General features: G+C 34.0%; 2 protein-coding genes across 3 annotated transcripts in view; one reads left to right on the forward strand and one right to left on the reverse strand.

Moving 5' to 3' along the window:
* pdk2b (pyruvate dehydrogenase kinase 2b) overlaps positions 1–13,405 on the reverse strand; it is a 228,272-nt gene that overhangs the window by 8,444 nt on the left and 206,423 nt on the right. The gene's annotated exons all lie outside the window — the stretch shown is intronic.
* Positions 1,217–8,760, forward strand: LOC129455346 (uncharacterized). 2 transcript variants are annotated; one of them, XM_073858559.1, is made up of 7 exons: positions 1,217–1,363; positions 5,810–6,139; positions 6,262–6,582; positions 7,475–7,811; positions 7,972–8,060; positions 8,172–8,230; positions 8,410–8,760. In XM_073858559.1, exons 2-7 carry the CDS (start codon positions 5,944–5,946, stop codon positions 8,431–8,433), a joined length of 1,026 nt encoding a protein of 341 aa, XP_073714660.1. In that variant the 5' UTR covers positions 1,217–1,363; positions 5,810–5,943; the 3' UTR covers positions 8,434–8,760. The 2 variants fall into 2 exon arrangements, with proteins under 2 accessions (XP_073714660.1, XP_055076038.2); XM_055220063.2 differs by lacking the exon at positions 1,217–1,363 and adding an exon at positions 1,678–2,003.

Genomic DNA, 13,405 nt, shown 5'->3' on the forward strand with positions numbered 1-13,405 from the left:
CAATATGTTAGGGATGAAGTCTTCAATGTGAGTTAAGCCATCTATATTTCATTTTCAAATAAGTGTCATATCTGTGGTTTGTTGATAAATAACTGTTCATGCACTGAAATTTTCAATAAACAAAAAAATATGATAACAGTTTAAAACATAATTACTGCAATCTCTGAACACATTCTGAACATTTCTATAACCTGAATGTGTTAATGTACGGTCCAAATCCTGCTTGTTGCATAGGGTTGAGAAAATACATTTCTCGTATTTTTGGTTTCATTATCTGTAAAAAGCACATGCAATGCTGTATACAAACATCTCTGTAATGGTTTATTTAATTAATAGCATTGTGCAACTTAACAAAATTCAACAGCACATTGTTTACGATTGGATTATCAGATACATACTTTATATCTCGTTTTCAATCAAATAATTTAGACTGTTACTTTACCATGCAGTAATCGATGTGCTTTATGATTCTTAGGCAACAGTTCAAAATCTATAATTTACAATAAAACAAATAAAATTATTTCCTTTGACATTTTTCCATCTTATTTTACTAATAAAAATAAATTTTACCGTTGCTTCCACTTCTTCTGACCACTTTTACTCACCTCATGCAATCAAAACTTATTATTACTCTGCTGCCGCAGTTGCCATTGTTTCAACGTTAACTGCCCCCTGCTGGTGCGGAGGAAAATTACAAAGGCGGGGGAACAAATGTAGGCGGAGCAGAAGTGTCGCCCCGCCCCATCGTCCAGGCTGCACCCTGGGGTTACTTGAATTGCAGAGGTGGACACTACTTGAGTAAAATTGTGTACTTTTACTTTTCTTGAGTAAAAGTACAAAAGTACTTTTTACTTAAGTAAAAGTAAAAAAAAATACTAGATGTTTAATGTACTTAAATATTAAATATAAACCAAAAACTTGAAATTATGAAATGTAGTGGAGTAAAAAATAAAAAATATGATAATGTGCTTTGGAATGTATGTTTTCAAAAGAAATCACTGATAAAATACGAATACTTGAAAATGAACTTTTATGTAGAAAGTAAAAATACTTGAGTAGTGTCCGCCTCTGGAGAAATGTGACTTTACATCTCAGAATTCTGAGATACAAAGTCACCATTTTTTTTTTTGTACAACATGGCGGAAACAAGCTTTCATAGTATATGAGTTAGGTGAATAAGATATAAGTTAGAAGGAAATAGGCTTAATTGTGTAATCCTTTTCTGCATCACAGATCTGTTTACCTACACTGTACTTCAAATTTCTGTTACAAAACAAGACAAACAGAGAGACGCAGATGGGTTGAACAGCGTCATCTAGTGAAAGAGGAGAAGACCAGCTGTTGTGAATCACTTGCGTGTGATGTATGTACTAGCACATGCCTAAGCTCATGTTTACAACGTTGTTTTTATTATTGGCCAAAAATACTTGGTAATTCATTCTAGGAAATACCCTGCAGCTCTTGGTAGGCCAACGTGTTATGAAAGAATGGAAAAAAGATTTTCAATTATTTCACTCATTTATTTCACGATGATTTTAATCTTTGACATGACCCTGCTCAGTCAGTATTAAATATATCAATGTCTTTACATTATGTAGAATGAATAAAATGGCAATTTCAAAAAATGGCTTAAGCTGGGTTTTCACAGACTTGTGAAATATGTATTTCTAATATGAGAGATAAATAATCAAATAAATAAATCTGATAAATGTCACCTCATGAAAATCAGATTTACTTGAAATACTATAACAGTGATGTTCAGATTTTTTTCAGCAGTGTTGCAAGAAAGGTTGAAAGGAAATAAGGATTGCAGGCTAAGCAGGAAATGATGAAATTCACAATGCAATAACTTAAGGGGAAGTAAAGGCTTAAATGCGTAAGTTTAGACTTTATTCAAAATCTGAGGATGGACAGTCAATCACAGATAGTTGTATGTCAGTTTAATTCTGTATAGATGGCATTTCTGCTCAGTGTCATTCTGGTGATCCTGTTAGAAATCAAAGGTGAGTCCCTTATATAAAAAAATAATGAAAAGTTGTAACATAAAACTAGTGTAGAATGGTTCATGTTGTTGTTTAAATAATATACTTAAAATACATTGTATCTTTTCCAATACATCATTTTGTATATCTGAGTGGGTAAAATGAATAGTTTGTGCATTATAACTGGCTAAACATTTTAGCAGTTATCTGAGAAATCCTGGCTAAAGTCTGATAAACACTGTTTGGATTTTACTCATTGATTTCACATTGATTTCAATCTTTGACATGATCTTACTCAGTCAATATTAAATATATCAAAGTTATATTTTCACAGAATGTTTTTTACATTATGTAGGATGAAAAACACGGTAAACCTTTAGCTGCGTTTTTATAAGCAGGGTCAAATGTGACCCATTTAATCCCACCGGTCACAATTGTGACTGTAAAGAAGGTTTACAATTAAAAAGCTTATTGAATGTTGTTTTACTTTATTTCCTGCGAATATGGAAATAATATATTAAATATGTAAAGTTTCTCATGGATAGTACAAATTGTCACATGACCGGACCAGTTTACATTTTGTTTGTACCATGAGATGATGAGTGTTGCATCAAAGCCCAAAAACAAAAGGTTATAAAAATATTTTACCATGAAGATATGACCAAGATTTTCTTGTACACATTATCTTAAAGGTGTCTAGTAGTAATATATGAAATCACAATTATTCAGTTTTGTTGGAATGAGTAAACATGCTGATGGCACATTTGTGCCCGGTGGGTAAACACATGGCATAAAATGTACTGTTCAAAATTTCCGTAGATATGACTGGCAGCTGTTTGTCAGTATTGTAGATTTACATTTTATTAACTGGCAACAGTTTGTTCAGTGAAATGAAAATGAAACATCTTTACAGAAAAAATAACAGCCTTATGCAAAGCATTCTGGGAACCAAAATCTGAAGGAAAAAAAATATTTTCCCCAAATGCTTTGCATGAGGCTGTTATTTTAGTTTTATTGCCAGTAAATAACATAAATTTAAATCTACAGCAAGTTAATGTCAAACAGCAGCATAACTACAACCATTTTTACAGCAATGGCAGTTATTAGTAAAGGTTGAAATAAAGTTTCACAATAACAAAGTTGATAGAGGTAGACTGATTAATCGGTTTTGCCGATTAATCGGCACCGATAGTTCATTAGTGGAGCAATCGGCTATCGACAAAATTCCATGCCAATAGATGTTTCACGTTGCATTCATTGTGTCATATCATTATAAAGTATTTATTTTGCTGACTAGATGCTGCATTAGCAGAGAAACAACAACAGGAAGTTGATGCTAATAATGAAACAGTTACACAAAAATACACTAATGATGTCACGATTATTACCATCTTTTGGCATTGGTTTATATCCAGCTGGTTACTTTTATCCATGATTTAGCTGGCTAAGCTGCATATTTTAAGTTACTAAAGAGAGAAAGCAAAATATATGCAGCTATTGGCTACATCAAAATCTGATTTCAGTTCTTTTTTATCATAACTGCAATACATCTTTTGTTATTTTACATAATCATTCAGTATTAAAACAGAAGCAAATAAAGTACAAGACTACACATATAATATACACAGTATGTCATTTCAGTGTTACGAGTGGGAGTATTTCACAGAAGTATTTACCTCAATACTTATTAATATAATTAATTTATTTTTATTTATACATTTATTTCATTAAGCACATGTATCAGTACTGGTGTTTTATTACTTTTGTAACTCTTTCACTTGAGTGTTATGTTTGTTTTATCCAGTATCCATTTTAAAAACTATCGGCCAATAAATCGGTTATCGGCAAGTACAGACCAACCTAGTTATCGCTATCAGTAAAATCCACTATCGGTCGACCTCTAGTTGATATCATCTATTAATCTTTTTTTTAATGTTATCTAATGCATTTATTTATGTTAACAAACGGTATACAGCCTTATTGTTAAGTATATCATTAATTCAATAACACAATATTCCATCTGTCACAATTGTAACCGACCATAAAACAAATTTATTCATAAAATTATAAATTCACTTATTCATAAAATGATTAAAAAAAAGATTGTGCCACGAGGGCCCCAGTTTTATAAAAAACAGGCAGTAGGGTGCTCGACAAAAAAGAACATTATAAGATTGCAAAGTCGACAACACCAAAGCTCCAAAAGTATCAAAAATATTTATTATTAAAAACTATTGCATGGCATAGAGGTGACCACTGATGTACAACTATTTATAGCTCTACCTCCAAGTAATCAAGTATCACATGATCATACAAAATTCTCATAGGTCACAATATCACAAGAACAGATTGTCCAATTAGAAAAACAAAAGATAACAAAAAAGAAAAATAAAGTAAAAAATTAAACTAAAAAATAAACAACTAGAACTATGCAAAATGCACAATAACAAATCTAAATAAATTTACTCAGTAACAAAAATTAGTACTTAAATTGCATACATAAATACAACTACACTAAAAAAAAATGAAACATTGGATTAACTCAATAAAAGTGTGGGCAGGATTTCCATCCAATATGAATGTGTACCCCTACCTCATAAAAACTGCTTTACACAACAAAAATATATTGAGTTAGTCCAACTCAATTTAAAGTAAATGGCAATATTCAATTAGTTGCCTCAACTCAATTTAGTGTAGTCTGAATAACTCAATTTAGCATAGTTTGAGTAACACAATGTAGTGTAGTCTGAATAACTCAATTCTGTTATTTTATATAAAACGCTTTTATATCATACTAATTAGCATAAGCGCATGTTAGCATGCTAATTATAATAACATATTATACTTTGGATGAGCATGTGAGAAGAGACTGATCTCCAAACAAGCATTACCACAGTTAGTGCACATTGAGAGAAATATGTCACTTCCACAACGTAACCACAAGCGCCACTCTTCTGCACGATGGTAACCATACACTTTGAAAAAATATAACACAAACGCTTCTAGATCAATAAGATAAACGGACATTAAACACTATTAAGTCTTTCTCTTTACCTAAAAATGCATAAAATAACAATTAATTAACAAAATGACTCTCCAAAAGCAGTTGCATGCAAAGCATGCTGGGAAATTCTTTTTCCAGAACCCAAACTCAAACTAATTGGGTTCATGCAATTAAAAAGAAATCAATAAATTATAGTACATATTCTTTTTGTGTTAGACTAATTAAATATATATACTTTTTGCTCTTAATGAGGTATTTTAAATTAATTGAACACAATTTTAATGTGTCATTTCTAAGAAGGGCTTGAATAATTTTTTTGAGTATCAATACTCATATTTAATGTATCAGAGAAATGGATGAAAATGGCCCCAGTGTTATGACATTTTATAAAATACGTTAATAATTTATCATGAATTCAGTGTAGTTAAACCTCAAAAAATTAAGGCTACTAGCCAACAGCACTATTGTATATTTCAATGAGATTTATTTATTTCAAATGTCATGTTTTACAATGTTTTATGCCATACATTTTCTTTTGGGGGGCACGAAAGGTAAAAGTGGGGACCAGCGTACACAAGGGGGTGCGCACCCCAAAAAAGTTTTATAACCAATATATTTATGTTCCTCTGATGTTACAACAAAGCAAAAATTGCCAAAATCCTTATCTTTTGTTTCTCTGAAAATATACTGAATATATATTTGTGCATTTATATCTTCCTGTAATTGTACATTGTATACATTACAGCAGTGTATAGTGTTCCTTACATCTATCCACTAAGTAGACATTTCCCTTTAAAGAATATTTTTAATTTTTGACCTACAGGTACCAGCTGCTTATGGACAGTAAGCAAGATAACAGCTAAAACCGGGGGCTCCGTCACTATTCCCTGTAACTACCATCTTAATAACAAGGAGCAACCTAAATACTGGTGCAAAGGAAGGAACTGGTCAACATGCATGACATTACGACCCACCAACCAAAAGGAGAAGCGACCAGGCATCAGCTTTCACAACGACCCAGATGAACTGGTAATGACCATGACAATGACGAACCTCCGCACCAGTGATTCAAACCGTTACTGGTGTGCGGTGAAGATTGGAGGTCTCCTCCGCTCAGACATGAAAACATCTCTTGATCTTACCGTCACTGAGGGTAAATACTGTACTGTATGTTCGTGCACCACAGAAGCATTCAGTGCAATTGAATATTAAAAAAAAAAATTTTATAATGTAGACAGTGCTCAATCCATTACAATGATTTCTTATTGCTTTCAGGTATTCCAGATTTGTCAGTGGCCAGCAATATGGTCTCGAGTGAAGAAGGAGGCAATATTACGGTTGAGTGTATCTACAGTGAAAAACTTAAAAGTAGTGAGAAGAAGTGGTGCTTAAGTAGACTTTTACACTCCTGTCAAACGGCTCGGGATTTAAAGTCTTCAGCTGTACAGATAAATGATACAAATGATGGAGTTTATCAGGTGACAATGACAGGTCTGAAGAAGACAGATGCGGGCTGGTACTGGTGTATGGCTGGTGGGCTGCAGGCTCCGGTTCATATTAATGTCACTTCAGTGCAATTCAATGCAACCAACACAGGTAAATTCTAGTGAATTATGTATACAGCCAATCAAAAACTAATGTGAAAAGTACTTTTTATAGTATTAAAATAACAATAGATAGATGTGCCAGAAGTGAAGTGTTACATTTCTGAGCCAGTAGCAGCACTTAAAGGAATAGTTCACCCAAAAATTAAACTCTGTCATCATTTTCTCATTCTCATGTTGATCTAAACCTTTATGAATTTCTTTTTTTCTGATAAACACAAAATAAGATATTTTAATAAATGATGGGAAGCAGCACACATCTGATTGTAACCATTGACTTCCATAACAAATATTATGGATGTATTGTGATAAATGATGAAGAAGATGATATTCTGATATATTTTGGTATGCACACAGTTGACTGTACCCATTGAATTCCATTGTACTTATTTTTCCTACTATTGAAGTCAATGGTTATAAAATTAGCTGTGTGCTTAGCATCATTTATCAAAATATCTTCTTTTGTGTTCATCAGAAAAAATTTATTCAAAACAACACAAGGATGAAAAAATGATGATTTTCGGATGAACTACCTCTTAAAAGAAATTAAAAAAGTCATTTTAAATAAAAAAAACAATTTATAATTGCAAAAATAATTGCAAAGTAGCTTAACTGGTCAGACAAACAGATACTTTTACTTTAAAGTCACATCATTGGTTGAACTTATTTTATGATTTCATGATTCCAAAAAAAACCCACTGTGCACAGAATGTTTGTACATATTGGGTAAATCCTCCTATATGGACAATTTACTGTTTTTATAAGCAAAAGTACTATAAGCAAAAAAATGAACATAAATATAATGCATAATCTTTATAGTCTATAGCATTTCAATCAAACAGATTTATTCTAATTAATAATAACAAACATTTTATTATTTGCAGGACCCTCCACATCTACTACGATACCTTGGTCATCCTATACTCCAACTAAATCATTTACTATTAATCCATTAACGTTTGCTAATGTAAACAGTCATAATTCAGGAGCAACATCAAAGTTACCTGAAAGTAGTTCAGATGAAAATGAGAAGATATCCACCACGTCACCAAAGCAGCTTCCCACTACAATAGATTCCTCAACTTATCCAACCACAATAAACAAAAACTCATCTCATTTTAGTGGTGTTACGACACTACTAACCAGCGGATCAGAAACTGTTGGCAGTAACTCTCCAGTTACTGTATCATCTAAAGATCATAAATCTCCTTTTGAGTGCAGGTATGTTTAATGTATTTCAAAACAAATTGTAAAAATGATACAAAAGAACAATACAATATCCATTTTGGCTATTGCATAAATGAACAGCATGCAGGAATTAAATTAACATTCAAATACCAACTTCACTGTTAAGAAGTTGAATCATTGTCCTGTGTTTCAGAGATCTTGTTTGTGTGATTATGCTTGTTTGTGGAGCATTGCTGCTTATATTTATTATATCTGGAATATGGACAATGTGGTCATGGCAAAGTAAGTCCTTTATTATTATTATTATTATTATTATTTTGACAAATTATCATGTGCTTTTTAAAAGTCAGTAAATGTTATAGGTCTTTGCAGTGTTTTTATTATGCATTTTAGGGAAAGCAAACAAAGGAGAGGATGCTACAGAAATAACAACAGAGCTACTGTACATGAAAGTAAATCTCATTTACATTATAAAAAATTAAATTTTCAGGGCCATGATTGGTGTAGTTCTTCACCAGTTCAATTACACAATTCAACAATTATTGTAGTTGTTATTAAAAAAAGGAGAATTTTACTTTAAGAACTCAGCTGCTGCATGACATTAACTTTAAAATTCTGTTGTTTTTGATAGGCAAACGACAAGGATGATCTTTGAAACAATGAGTGGACAGCTATTTCAGTTGCCTGTATCACCACAGGCTCAGACACTGTCATAATAACATATAAACAGCCAAAAATGCAATGAAGATGCTGTATCGTTTCATAATTAAATGTATAGTATAATTATTAATATAAACTAATAATAATAATAATAATAATAATACATATTACTATTATTATTGTGTAAGAATATATTTTTATATTTATAAATATGTGTTGGTAAACTTAAGATTTTTATTTCCACACATAATGACGGACTCTTATTTTGAAGTGTCTCCCCGCGGTTTGCATAAAAGGTAAAGGTGATTACTGCGCGTAACCATCGACGTAAACGCGTTTATTAAATACCCCGAACGTTCGGGTTTGTGGATTTTAAACGCATTCTCCGAAGAGACGCAAGGTTAGTAGATTTTAAAGAAATGTTAGTTATTTCTTAAATGACATTTGTAAGGCGTGTTTGATATCAGGCGATGTTGCTCAAACCAATTGGAATATGGCGTCATAATATCGCGAGAGCTGTTAGAAAGCTGTGCTTTAAAGCAGCTCTCGCAGTAACTTGACGCCAAACGTGATGTTTGTTTTGCGCAGCGCTGAATGAAGTGAAACACGCCTGATATTACTTCTGGAAAACTATCCCATAGACTGAACAAAGACCCTTAATGTAATTTCCTGCAATTTCTTATCTTTAAAATCCTACTTAATGTTTCTTAAAGTAAACGAATAGTCCAAGAGCTTTTGTTATTTTATTTAACTGACTGTTGTTACAAATGTTGTCATGAACAGACACAAGATGGCGTTATCTCCATATACAGGATAGCTTTATCCTTCACTTCAGCTGTCGGCCTGTAGTAACCTGGGACCAATTTTGACTTCTGCAACTTATTTCGATATCTATCTAAAACAAAGACTTTTCTGAAATCCCTAATATGTTTTCTAATCACATCAGAAGAAATAATGTAGACATTATACACAGAGGAGACATGCATAAAACATGCCAGAGTGTACAAAGCATTAATCACAAATGGTTTATTTATGAAAAACGTATTTTTTTATTAACAATGTTCTCCAAACTGGTTCAATAGGGGAAAATGAATAAAATCCTGGACCCTGACCGCTGCTGCTTATGTATATGAAAACTTCCCAGAATTATTAAGATTTGTACAATAAGACTACTTATTATTATTATTCTCATTGGAATAAAATATTCATATGTAAAAAATATTTAAGTTCTGTGTTTTTATATTAAAAAACAAGATTTTGTAGCTATTTGATCTACTTTTTACTGCATGCTTACATGTAATAAGAGATCTCATTTTTTGGAGAGGTTGATGTAATGTGTAATTTCAAGTGTCTGTATTTATAGGGTGGTGTGATTCAGATAAAAACACCATGAAAAATAAGTGAAAAAGAAATTGTTTCTTAAAGTGCCAGGCCATTATAATTTGCAGGGTTTTGGCAAAAGTATTTAAATGACTAACTGAAATGTTTGCATGGGCTGATCCTTTACAACGACTTTCTGTGGCTGCGGTTTTCCTTTACTTTGGGAACACCCACCACCTGTTGGATGGTTGTGTTGCATTTTTGATCCAGTTTTGTGATGTTGTTTTTTATTTTGAAATTAATGTACACTTCATTTTGCATATTTATACAATCACAAACATCTCCTTTCGTGTTTGAAACGAGATTTTTACATACCATAACCTAACTTTGAGGCTTTATATGCTTTATTTAGGAAGGCAGTCAGCTATTTTCAAAATGCGCATGGACTGCTGTTTCTCACCTCATTTGAAGGCATTTATGGCAACATTTAAACAATTTTATTGCCAGAACATTCACCCAAGCACTGTAAAAAGTAGAAGTTGGATCAACTAAAAAAGTTACGTTAATTGGTAATGCGTAAAATGTTTTTTCAACTTTAACATTCTTAGTTTAAGTGAGAAATTTTAAGTTTATATTATTAAATATTTTGTGTTACCAATTGGAGTAATTAAGTTGATCCAACTTTTACTTTTTACAGTGAAGTTTCAGGATGCCTATCGAATAATATGGTTTAAACATATAAATTAAATGTGTGTAGACGTTTTATTCACAGATCAATTGTGAATCATTCATGAAGTGACTTTTGTTTTGTATTTCAATTGAAATGCCAGTCAGATCAAGTCATTTGAACATTATGGTTAAGTAAAAATACATTGAGTACCTGTTTGTACAGTTCATTTCCTCTCTCTTTGTTCTTTATTTGTTTTTCTGGATCTGGTCTGGTGTGTCATGTTGAATTGTTTAGTTTCTCAGCCTCTCCTGCAGACGCTTCAAAGGGTTTATGATAAAAGACACGCTCACATTTGACAGATATTTGCTTAACCTCATTTGTAATCAGAGTTAAGTGTTTAGTATTTTGGGAAACGTGAGCTCGTCTTTTATCATAAACCCTTTCGGCGCGTGATGTGCTGCAGGCACATATTTTGACATGACGTATGATACACATGTTCACATGATGCAACAAACACACATTTTGACATGACGAGCCATACATGACACGCCAAACACATATTTCGAATTCACGCTCCTCAGAAGAGAAGTCACCGGGCGCCACTATTTGTACCGAAATATTAGGTCCCTTTAAAGGATTCTACCCCAGTCACAGTTTCTGTACTAGTGGGACACCTACCGGCAAACAAAGGTACTGCTACACTTTGAGATTAGCGAGAAAGTGCGCCTTCGTGGTTTAAATGAATTAAAAATATACACTAGTCTACAATTAAAGTAAACAGGGTTCCCACGGGTCCTTGAAATCATTGAAAGTTTGTGAATCTGGGGAAAAAAATTCAAGGCCCTGAGAAGTTTTTCAAAATAGATACATTGAAAGTGCTTTTTTATGCAAGAAGTTTTCTGGAAAAAAATCCATATTATTCTCTGTGTAGTGTAGGATAATATCATAAAATAGCCTTTTAAGCACACGTGCTAAACTGTTTGCTTTTAATGCTTATATCTTCTATATGCGAATGCTGATTCATACCAAAATGCTTTTTTGCATAGTTGTGTTTGACACATAAAAACATCTCGGGTTATGTATGTAACTGTTGTTCCCTGAGAAGGGACCGAGACCCTGCGTCTCCCTTGCCATACTTCCTGCATCCCTGTAACGCCGTCTTTGGCAATATTTCAGATATACTTCCTGGCTCCCACGTCACCCTGTCTTTGTCGTTAAGCCTCACCATTGGTTGAATTTCATATACACATTCAGACGCACCTACCCCTGGAAGCGTCCCCAAAGTTTCACCGCAGTGACGCAGCGCGAGTTCCCTCGAAATGGAACTGTAACAATGTATCTTAAAAGGTGACACAATGTAACCTTGCTCTCACTTGAAATGTGTCCCCACATTCAGTCCTTGAATTTGAGGGTATTAGACCTGGAAAGTCCCTGAATTTGAAGTTAACTAAGGTGTGGGAACCCTGAGTAAATCAAAAAAGTTAATCAAAGTTGTCATAGGACAAGAATGGGTATTTTTCAAAACTTTTATGACAGGTTTGGATCCACTTCAAATGTTGACTAGCCTTAAGCTACTCAGTCTACCCGTTAAAATATTAAGATTAATCAAGATAGTCTTGACACGCAACATACACAATACATCATTGCATTATCCCTGGATAACTCTTGATTAAATATACTTTCATGTTGTTAACATTACATTCTTTTACAGTGCAGATGGCCAACAAAACAGACATGCGTTTCCGACTCATCACCGCTCCATCATTAAATTTTAAATGATCTGTTTCTTTGGCTTTGTTTATAAATCATCAGGGGGCTTGTACACCAAAGTGTTTAAACCATAGACCGTAAAAAAATATGGACGTAGTGTCCGTGACGTCACCCATTGGTTTGTGAAGATCGCTTTTGAAGTTTAAAGTAGGCGTTGCCTGCCGTCGCCATCTTGGCCGCGCGTCCCCGCGAATTACTCGCGGAAAACCGAAAATGGGTAAAGAGGCGGGACATGGGTGAAGCTGAGGTGAAACCACGCCCGCCTAGCGCGAGTCTAGTGACAGCAGTGGCTGTTCAACCGACACTCAAGCGGCCACGCCCTTAATTATGCAGAAGTTTAAGGCTTAATATAATCTAAACGGTTGAGTTACAAAAAAATTCACCCCCCTCACAGTGGTCATGAAGGGCAAAATTAGCTAGATAGGCCAGAAACACTGGTTGTACCAGGCTGTAAACATATTATTTTCTACTGTAAACTTGGCCATTTTTAACATGGGAGTCTATGGGAATTGACTCCCTTTTGAAGCCAGCCTCAAGCGGCCAGTCGATGAATTGCAGTTTAAGTCACTTCCGTATTGGCTTCATTAGAGAGATCGGAAGGTTGCCCCTCGGTTTGAACATGACTAAAAATGCCAGGCTGACGCCAACTGTGGGCGCTTGTTAGCATTTTTTCAGCTAAGCACTTGCTATGATACTTCCGTTTTGTTTATCAGTCGTTGAACGATGGGCTGGTTGGTTGTTGTGATATTTGTGCTGCCCCTCCTCCTCTGTGATTGGACAGCCAAAGGAAAAATTACATTGAGGGGCTAAGCTTTGAACATTTTTCAACTCTGGGCACCCGGCGAGGACAAAACCTGGCAGGTGTTTGTGTTTTTGAAAACATGCCAATCACAGGAGAAAACATCTTGTTGTACATGCCACCTTAGTCACCCAAATGCCAGGAACAAACTAACACACTTGCACAACTCCGAAACGTCTTTTGTGCAATCAAAGACACCCTTTACCTACAGGACTAACCAGATTTAAGTAAGTCAATTAATCACTCTTGACTTACCTTAGACAATCCACACAACATTGTGTTGACACTGGCACTAACAGACAAAGATCTGATGACACAGGTGTTCCACAATAACATGTGTGTTGCAAGTGCCAGAATGGATAGGAATAACTTTGGTACATCCATCTCATTCACAGGTCCATTGTCTTA

Source organism: Misgurnus anguillicaudatus, chromosome 20 (assembly GCF_027580225.2).
Source record: "Misgurnus anguillicaudatus chromosome 20, ASM2758022v2, whole genome shotgun sequence".
Taxonomy (NCBI): Eukaryota; Metazoa; Chordata; class Actinopteri; order Cypriniformes; family Cobitidae; genus Misgurnus; species Misgurnus anguillicaudatus.

Bases quoted from the DNA above. Each gene is read 5' to 3' on its own strand.
- LOC129455346 (XM_055220063.2), top strand. From the start codon at position 1,955: ATGGCATTTCTGCTCAGTGTCATTCTGGTGATCCTGTTAGAAATCAAA. The intron at 6,140-6,261 runs GTAAATACTGTA...TATTGCTTTCAG, and splicing joins TGATCTTACCGTCACTGAGG to GTATTCCAGATTTGTCAGTG. The intron at 6,583-7,474 runs GTAAATTCTAGT...TATTATTTGCAG, and splicing joins ATTCAATGCAACCAACACAG to GACCCTCCACATCTACTACG.